The sequence below is a fragment of the Gouania willdenowi genome, chromosome 17 (assembly GCF_900634775.1).
Source record: "Gouania willdenowi chromosome 17, fGouWil2.1, whole genome shotgun sequence".
Lineage (NCBI taxonomy): Eukaryota > Metazoa > Chordata > Actinopteri > Blenniiformes > Gobiesocidae > Gouania > Gouania willdenowi.
The window spans coordinates 4,031,959-4,041,879 of NC_041060.1; the positions used below are offsets into that span (position 1 = coordinate 4,031,959).

Consider the following 9,921-nt stretch of genomic DNA (forward strand, 5'->3'; position numbering starts at 1 on the left):
AATTGTAACTGAGTTTAAATAATAGACTTTGTAATTGTAATTGTTGTGAAATTTCTATAAAACGCAGAACTGGGGAACCAAGTTACATTTGTATATACACATTATTAAAATTCGTTTTATTTAAAGTTTTCCCACATTTTACCATTTAAATAAAAAATTGACATCTAGGGGTATCCTCATAAAAGTTTGAGATTCTTGCTGGGGAGGCAAAAAAAAAAAAATAGAATTAAACATACAGATTGTCTCAAGATTTGCACCAACCACAATGTGTGTAACATATACAATTATGCTAAAATTATTAGTAACATAAATAATAATGTTGACGACAAAAATTTGCGTCGACGGGTCGTTTAATGTTGTAAATTCATAATAAAATATTTCTGCTTCATTTTTGCTGCAGTAACATACATGAACTGATGGGCGCAGTGTTGCTTCATCATTTACATTGTGAAGAAGAGTTGCACAACAGAAGAAGAACCAACCTAAAGTCTCAAATGTTTAGGACCATTTCACTGAAAACTTAAAATAATAATAATAATAATGTATATTTTATTAATCACGTAGCGAAATTCTTCTCTCCATTTTCTACTACACACCTGAGGTAGAACTAACATATGTAACATGAAACTAACAGTAATATGTTAAAATCAATTTATATTATTATTTTCATAAATTATATTAAGAACTGTATTTTTTCAAATGAATTTGGGAAAACTGTAGTAAAAACTTTTGACCACTGGGGGGACTCCACGTATATAAAACGTATTTTTAAGTATCAAGATTTAATACAAATCATGAATCGTATCGTAATGATTTATGGCAATGTACGCCCCTACTTGCAGAGGGCTACGGCATGACTCAGCAAATTGACCCATTGACTTTAACCCATCAGCTACGTCAAGGTTCAAGGTTCCGCAGCAGATACGGAGCAGTTACGCATTTGGTGTAAATTGGGTTTTATCCAATCAGCAGGGTTTGGCCCCTCCCTCTACACACAGGGTCCTAAAGTCTGATCAGGACTTTGGTTTTAGGTAAAGTTCCTGGTCCTGGTTCAGTACGCCTGTACCTGGTTCGGTAGCAGCTGACAGCCACTGCTCACATGGTTCATCACCTTCTGCTTGAGCTGGGCCACCTGCTCCCTGAGGACGCTGGCGGTGGAGGCCAGCTCAGTGTTCTGGGTCTTCAGGGACTTGACCTTGTCCTCGAGCCGGGAGATGCGCTCCAGCTTCCGCTTGCGACACTTGGACGCGGCGATGCGGTTCCGCAGCTTCTTCCGCTCGGCCTTGATGCGCTCCTGGTTGTCCATGTCGATGGGGGACAGCGGAGGGCTCTCCCCGAAGCTCTGCATGTCCGGCACCGTCTGCGGCTCGTCCTTGACGGAGCCCGCGGACCGCAGCCTGGACACCAGCGGCCCGGGAGGAGGAGGCGGGGGAGGGAAGGGGATCGTGTCCGTGGAGTAGTTGATGCTGGTCGCTCCCAGTTGGTTACTGGCGGCATACCCGTTTAAAGTGGTGTACACCGGGTGGTCCGCGGTGCCCCCGTTGGCCGCGCCGAGCAGCTCCAGGCGGTCCACGGAGGACACGCAACCCGGGTCGTTGAGCTGGTTCTGCTTGTGCAAATCCTCCAGAGCCTTCACGAAGCCCTCCGCGAACTCCTGCTCGTCGCTGGCGGACTTCGGGTAGAGGAAGTGGGAGGTGTTGGGGCCAGAGCCCCCGGTGGAGGTGGAGGTGGTGGTGGACTGGATGATCAGACGCTCCAGGTCCGGGGACGTCAGCTTAAGGAGTCCCAGATCCGGGGAGTTCAGGAGCGCGTCCGCTTTGAGCTGCGAGCTGTGGTCGTCCAAACTCAGGCTGATCTCCTTCTTCATCATGGTGCTGTGGGAGTAGATCCTGGTGGACTCCATTCTCTACTCCGACATCCCCCGGACAGAGCGCGCGGCTTTTACGCACACGGAGCGCAGCGGGAATCAGCTGATATCGATCCCTGATCAATGATCCCTGGTCCCAGGACTCTCTTTCTTCTCTCCGCTTTGTCTTTTTTCTTAAAGGCACGTCTGCTATGCGCAGCTCCAGCTCCAGCTCTGCTTTCTACTCCTAAAAATTCCATTATGTCACTCCAGAGTGCGCAGATTGGCCCGCGATGACGTTGGTTTCCGGTCTGATTTGAATAAAGGGGGCCGAGTCGTCTTTTGTTACCATGGTGACTCAAGGTAAACTACAAAACAGTGCAATGCATTGTGGTTTGATGTCATAGCAATGAAAAAAAAGAAGAAGCTCAGAGCAGAGAGAGAGGGGCGGGGCTACAGGGTGTGAGAGGAAAATGTTCCTCAACGTTCACACCAAAGGCTGAACTGAGGAGACCAAGGAGTGCAACCGATCTAAAGTGTGGGCAACTGGTGGCCCGGGGGCCACAGGCGGCCCTCGCTCTAATATGTCTGGCCCCCAGAGCAAATGAACAAAAAAGCATACCAAATGACAGAAACATACTCTACACAATAAAAATACACGAAAAACACACAAAAGATCAGCAAAGAAACACAAACACGCCCAAAATGACCACGCAGGACTCATGACACCCTCGGTTTGATTTAGTGTGCCCCCCAAAGTAAAAGCACAAAATGAGTCTAAAAACACACAAAAGGAGAAAGAAACACACAAAAGGACAACAGCAAAAAATACAAAACATGACAAATGATACACTAAACCACACAAAAATGTCTCCAAAGGACAACAAATTATGCAATTTTAACTCAAAAAACACACAAAAAAGACAACAAAATAAACAGAAAAATACTATACAAAATACACAAAAATGTCCAACAAACACACAAAAAGGAAAACAAAATTAAATAAAAAGACTCCAAAAACACCAAATGACAACAAAAGTAAACAAAATGCCTCCAAAAATATACAAAAACACATACAAACCCTTTGTTTTTTCCTTTATTAATGCTCAGATTATTCATTATTCTAAATACTGACATGAATGTTGATAATGTGGCCCTCGGATTAGATAAAATAACGTTTTTTTGGCCCCTATTTGTCATAACAGTTGCCCATCTGTGGTGTAGCTTATACTGTATGTGTACATGTGCACAGTTTCACATACCCATTCACTTCTAAAGGCTCCCTGTATCACCCTAACTTGTGTATAGAATACATTTTACATGGATGTTCAACTTGAAGACATTCAATAAATAATAATAATTATAAATTACAATAATTCAGTTTATTTGTAATGCACTTTACTTTCAAATAAATCTAAAACTGCTACAGGTTAAAAATAATAATAAGCTTGAAGCTATCTAAGGAGGAAAAACCAAAAGTTTTGCTCAAAAAAAGGAAAAGTTTGGTCTTTAAAAGTGTCTTAAAAGATCAAGTGATACAGTAGCTATCCAATTCTGTAAACATAAAAGATACTTAACCATATAGCTTTCATATACTGTATATGCTTTTATGGAGGCTAGATTTGAATGAACGTGCTGTAAATATGATTGTGTACGTTCAGCACTCAGTAATCACTGACTCTGCTCCTGTGGTGGAACCACGATGAAATATTATCTTTCTGCTCTGCAGACGCAGCCCAGACGTGTGTTTAAGCAGCCAGGGCATCATTAGTTTCCATGGCAACAGGGAGACGAAGTGACGCAGGAGAGATGGAGGAGGAAAGGTGAAGGAGTTGGAAGAAGGGGGGAGGGACTGTGGGAGTAAAAACAGGACCTGTTCCAACAATTAATACCCACACCAGAGGAAAAATACACCATGACCAACTTACAGACATAATACACAACTAAAACAATAAAAAATACTGCAAATACACTTAAGACGAAAACAAAGATACAGAAAAATAAAATATAAATGTACAAAACAACATAAAAAAATACACAAGTTGACTCCAAAGACGCACAAAACAACTAAATATGCAAATGAGGAAAAAAACGCACAATGGCAAACTTACAGACATAATACACAACTAAAATAATTAAAATGACACCAAAAATCCTTAAGACGAAAACAAAGATACAGAAAAATAAAATAAAATTACACTAAATTGACTCCCTAAAACACAAAATTACAAAAAATAAAACAACATAAATGGACTCAAAAAACACACAAAATGAGAGAAAAGTCTGTAAAACAACAACATAAATACACAAATTGACTCCAATGACACACTAAACAACAAATAAATACACAAACGAGAACAAAAATGCACAATGACAAAATTACAGACAGAACACAAATAAAATTATCAAAATAATTTTTTTTAAAAACCCCACAACATGACTTTAAAAATAGCCAAAATGACTGTGTGCGTGCGTGTGTGTGTTAACCAGAATGAATGAGTCACAATCCTGAGGTGTGGAACACGGACCATTAAAAACAGGACCTGTTCCCATCAGGCATTTGGTTAAAATGTGACAACAAACTGAGAGACAAGTTCTCTCTCCTCTGATTGGAGGAGGCCTCACGTCTGTGTGTGTGTGTCTGTGTGTATGTGTGTGTGTGTTGATCCCTCCTCACACAGGAACGTTGCTCTTTGATTGTGAATCCTTTCTGTGCAGGGGAACGCCTCACTATGGGTGTGTGTGTGTGTGTGTTCAACAACGCCCTGTGTCACACACACTTGTTGCTGTTACACTGCATACATTCATGTGTGGAGGGAAGCTACTGCTGAGCCAAAACCACTTAGCAACACACACTGGAGCGGCTGGTTTGGAATTCACGGCTTCTTTTAAGAGCTCAAGGCGTGTTTGAGTCACAACAGCACCATTCTTCAAAAATGTTACCCTGAAACTACACTGATAATATTCAGATTGCACATACAGTATAACCTGCACCAGAGATTGGCAACTGTTATGACAAATAGGGGCCAAAAAAATTGATTTTCAATGTGATTTTTGGTGGTGTTTTGTGTTTTGTGCTTTGTGCTTTTTTTCTTCAGTGTTTTACTTTTTTCATTTTGGGCTTTTTGTTGTTCTTTTGACTCATTTTTGTGTTTCTTTGTTGTCTTTTGGTGTGTTTTTGGAGTCATTTTATGTATTTTTAAAGTGTAGTGTATTTTTCTGTCATTACGTATGTTTTTTAAAGTTGTTTTAGTGTATTTGCATAGGGGGGCAGACAGATTAGAGCAAGAGCTGCTTGTGTAAGTAAAATTGTGCACATGTACACATGCATACATATAACCTACACCAAAGATTGGCAACTGTTATGACAATTAGGGGCCAAAAAAATTGTTTTTATCTGATCTGAGGTTGACATTATCAACATTAATGTCAATATTTAGAATAGTGATCAATCTGAGCATTAATACAGGAAAGAATAAAGAGATGTTTGTCTGTTTTTATGTTTATTTTGGGGTTTTTGTTGCTGTTTTGAGTCATTTTTGTGTTTCTTTGTTGTCTTTTGGTGTGTTTTTTGCAGTTGTTTTATGTATTTTTATTGTGTATAGTATTTTTCTGTCATTTTGTATGTTTTTTAAAGTTGTTTTAATGTATTTGCCTTGGGGGCCGGACAAATTAGAACGAGGGCCGCCTGTGGAAGTAACATTGTGCACATGTATATATTAAGGATGTAACGATTAATCGTAAGGCAGTTAAAAATCGATTCATAGGTATCACGGTTCACATCGATACTCTGGAAATTGAATCGCAGTACTTTTTTTGAAATATTTATCCTTCTCTTGTCCAGAAGCGTAGGCAGCGGGCGGAATCTGCTACTACTTTCTTTCTGGCCACCTTTTACTCTTAAACATGTTCATAAATGATTCCTTACCCCTTTAGCACCAAAAGAATATCTGTAATATTACGTGAATATCTGTAAAAATCACGTTTTTCTATTAGCTCTGTCTACTAGCGTAGCATCTCTTCTTCACTGCTAGAATAGCTGCATACCAACCGACCACTGGGTTACCAGCGCCCTCTCCTGGTCCAAAACTAATATCTGACGTAAATACAGTGCAATGATTGTTTTTTATTAAAGTCCAATTGTTAAGGCACAAAATACATCTTCAGTTGCACTTTTAAAAAGAAAAAGAACTATTATGCAGTTTTTCATTGTTTACTATCGAACTAGATTTCAAATTAATAGGCATTGTTTTAAATAGTTTATCAAGGGATTCTTTTAACAATGAAAAATAAAAGGAAACTAGTGCAGTATTTTCTAGTTTTTTTTCCCCAAAAAAAATAAAAAAATATTTTTGTCATCATTTTTCTACAGTCCCGTTTTGTAAAATAAATCGTGAGAGAATCGTATCGTGAACCCAGTATCGTGAATCGAATCGTATCGGGAGTTGAGTGAATCGTTACATCCCTAGTACATATGCATATAACCTAGATGGACAACTGTTACGACAAATAAGGGCTAAAAAGTGTGATTTTATCTGATCCGAGAGGCACATTATCAACATTCATGTTGAATAGTGATCAATCTGAGCATTAATACAGGAAGCTACAACAAGATTTTTGTGCTAATTTTGTTTGAGTGTTCAGTGTAGTTCAGTGTGTTTTGATGTTGTTTTGTGCTTGTTAAGTGTATTACTATTTCATCTTGGACTTTGCTCTCATTTTGTGTGTTTTTGGAGTCCATTCATGTTTTTTTTTTTTTTTTTTATGTGATTTTGTGTTTTAGTTGTGTATATTTGTTGTCGTTTTGTCCATTTTGATTTTATTTTTCTGTATCTTTGTTTTCCTCTTAAGTGTTCTTGGTGCAATTTCAATTGTTTTAGTTGAATATTATGTCTGTAATTTCATTGTGCATTTTTGTTCTCATTTGTGTATTTATTTGCTGTTTAATGTGTCTTTGGAGTCAATTGGTGTATTTTTGTTGTGGGTTTTTATACTTTTCTCTCATACAAAATTGCAAATAAAATACACAAAAATTACTCTAAAATCACAAAATGACAAAACTAAATTACAAAACCACACAAAACAACACAATCAAGTCCAATAAAACACACACAAAAATTACGCCAAAATCACAAAATGACAAAAACACGCATATAAATTACCTCAAAACACAAAATGAACACACAAAATGGCATTTAAAGAATGTACAAAATTAAAAAAAATGAATTTTATTTTATTTTATTTTATTTTTATTTTTATTTTTTTTTTATTTTATTTTATTTTATTTTATTTTATTTTATTTTATTTTATTTTATTTTATTTTATTTTATTTTATTTTATTTTATTTTATTTTATTTTATTTTATTTACCAGTAGAGGGCGCCATTATCCATGTAGCGGTGGTGTGTTGCTTCCTTTCAGCAGTAGAAGAAGAAGAAGCAGACATTTGAATAGCTCTGTTTACTGTATAACATCAGCTCCATTAACACTAGTCCAGGACCAGGACCAGGACCAGGACCAGAACCAGAACCAGGACCAGTATGACCAGTAGGAGGAAAGTGGTGGTAACAGGTGAGAACATGTATGACTTCATCATTCATTGTTACAGTGTCATAGATCTTTTACCAGCTTCCAGCTCCTCATTTTAAACGTTAATATCCCATTGTAATGACAGTGTTTATTTCAAAGTAAAAGGTTGTAGAAATGAATATAATAGACAGAACAAAATGAAATGTACTACGTAAATTTCCAGCTTTCATGAGCTGCATTAATGTTTAACTGGATTTCACCTTTGGACTCTGAATGAAGTTTTATTTTGTTATCTTTCTTTTCTGAATGTGTGGTTGATTCCTCTTTATTTTCCTACAGGTTTTGAACCCTTCGGTGAACACACAGTGAACTCCAGCTGGGTAGCAGTACAGGTACACACTTATTATCAGCTGTTATTATACAATAAACACACACACAATTTTATTCCATTAAGTTTTTTCTTTTTTTACTTCAGTTACCCTTGTAGTTAAGTAGTTAACATTATTATTTTTAGTGAGCCAGTAATAATCTAGTAGTTAGTTCTAATTTTGTTAATATTTGTGAGCTTATTTATAATCAATTTTACTTGTGTGTTTAAGTGTGTTTTGGAAGTCATTGTTGTTGTCATTCTATGTATTTTTCTGTCATTTTGTGTTTTTCTCCATAATTTTTGTGCATTTTTGGTGTTTTTTGTATTTCTATCTGTCATTTTTGTGTAATTTTGGTGCCTTTTGTGTGTTTTTGGAGTCATTTTCTGCAGTCGATTAATTTGACTGTGATTGTCTTTGTGCTCAAAGGAACTGAAGCGATTAGGGCTGGGTGATGATGTGGACCTTCACGTGTGCGAGGTGCCGGTTGAATACCAGGCGGTCCAAAGCCTCCTGCCATCACTGTGGGAAGAACACCAGCCTGAGGTACTGGTTGTAACTGGTACCACCATGACCACGCTATTTCACATCCACCATTTTTTTTATTCTTTCAGTTGGTGATCCACGTGGGCGTGTCTGGATTAGCCACCACCCTCACACTGGAGCAGTGTGGACACAACAAGGGCTACAAACGTCTGGACAACTGTAGGTTCTGCCCCCCCTCCCAGTGCTGTATGGACGAGGGTCCAGACTGTATCAGGTCTACCCTGGACATGGACCAGGTCTGTAGGACGGTAAATGGAGGCAACGCTGGGATCACCGTGTCTGTCTCTAAGGACGCTGGAAGGTTTGTGAAGCAACCGTGGGGTCGTGACCCCATGTGGACTCGCATGAAATGTCTAGTAAATGATCTAAAAAAATTACTGATTGAAATAATATTTTTGAATTAAAAAAAAAAAATCTTTTTCAAATTGAAACACAATTATATTCTAATTATATTATAAAAAATAAAATAGTTAAATAATGATGAAAATTTAAATTATATTTTTGTAAAATTAATGACTTTATGTAACAACCTGAGTACAATTTGTAAAAATGTACCATTTATTGTTTAAAAAATTAATAAAATGTGCAAAACAAAACAGATGAAGTGATATTTTCGTGAAAACACGTGTGAATAATAATAAATAAGGGATTAACAATAAATTCTTCTTCTTCTTCAAATTAAAACACCAACAACTGTATTCTATAATTTCACTTCCTTAAATATTCTCTAGTTAAAAATAAATACAGTATAGAAATTAAATAATGGATTTGTTAATTAAATAATAATGAAAATTATAATCATATTTTTGTAAGTTTTAAAAAATTATTATTCTTTTTCAAATTAAAACACCGTCACACAATATCAAACCACTGTATATTACACTTTCACTTCCTTAAATATTAATCTAGTTTGAAAAAAATACAGTATAAAATTAAAGAATAATAAAATAAAAACATTTATTTTGGTAATTTTTTTAAAGGATTATTCCTTTTCAAATTAAAACACAATCACACAATCTCAAACCTCTGTGCTCTATACTTTCACTTCCTGAAATAGAAATTTAGCTAAAGTAAAATACAGTATAAAAATATCTGAGCTGGCTCATCTCGTCACTATAGTGCTACTCGTAACACTATATCACAAACATAATCAAAAAATAATAATAAAAAAACTATAGGTCCCTGGGGTCACCTTAAATTTGTGATATCAAAATGGGGTCACGACCCAAAAAAGGTTGGGAACCACTGTCCTGATATGATTTTCCCCTCTGGGGCATGCATGATGTGTGATTCAAATGTATAACATGTACCACTAGATACCTGTGTGACTACACCTACTACACGTCCCTGTACCTGGGCCAGGGCCGCTCCGCTTTCATCCACGTACCTCCGCTTGGAAAACCCTACAGCAGCCAGGAGCTGGGCCGAGGCCTGCAGGCCGTCATACAGGAGATGCTAAAGCAGCTAAAGGAGGATCACAGTGAGGAGCAGAAAAAAGACTATTGTAACCACTGACACAAGCCACCGTGAACAGGAAGGGGCGGGCGCTACATTCATTTAATCAGCAGGTAAACAGATCAGACATAAGAGAGTGGAGGCCATCTGCATAATTCTGTGCACCCACCAAATCAAA

General features: G+C 37.4%; 2 protein-coding genes across 2 annotated transcripts; one reads left to right on the plus strand and one right to left on the minus strand.

Annotated features, from left to right (window-relative positions):
• Positions 1–332: 332 nt before the first annotated feature.
• LOC114479810 (transcription factor jun-D-like) lies at positions 333–2,152 on the minus strand. The gene has a single exon (XM_028473694.1). It carries the CDS (start codon positions 1,901–1,903, stop codon positions 1,052–1,054), a length of 852 nt encoding a protein of 283 aa, XP_028329495.1. The 5' UTR covers positions 1,904–2,152; the 3' UTR covers positions 333–1,051.
• A 5,118-nt stretch (positions 2,153–7,270) lies between these two features.
• On the plus strand, positions 7,271–9,921 carry LOC114479470 (pyroglutamyl-peptidase 1-like). The gene is made up of 5 exons (XM_028473157.1): positions 7,271–7,416; positions 7,714–7,766; positions 8,172–8,288; positions 8,357–8,589; positions 9,605–9,921. Exons 1-5 carry the CDS (start codon positions 7,386–7,388, stop codon positions 9,801–9,803), a joined length of 633 nt encoding a protein of 210 aa, XP_028328958.1. The 5' UTR covers positions 7,271–7,385; the 3' UTR covers positions 9,804–9,921.

Coding starts and splice junctions, on each gene's coding strand:
- LOC114479810 (XM_028473694.1), bottom strand. CDS start 1,903: ATGGAGTCCACCAGGATCTACTCCCACAGCACCATGATGAAGAAGGAG.
- LOC114479470 (XM_028473157.1), top strand. CDS start 7,386: ATGACCAGTAGGAGGAAAGTGGTGGTAACAG. Junction 7,767..8,171: donor CCAGCTGGGTAGCAGTACAG/GTACACACTTAT, acceptor TTGTGCTCAAAG/GAACTGAAGCGATTAGGGCT. Junction 8,289..8,356: donor GGGAAGAACACCAGCCTGAG/GTACTGGTTGTA, acceptor TTATTCTTTCAG/TTGGTGATCCACGTGGGCGT.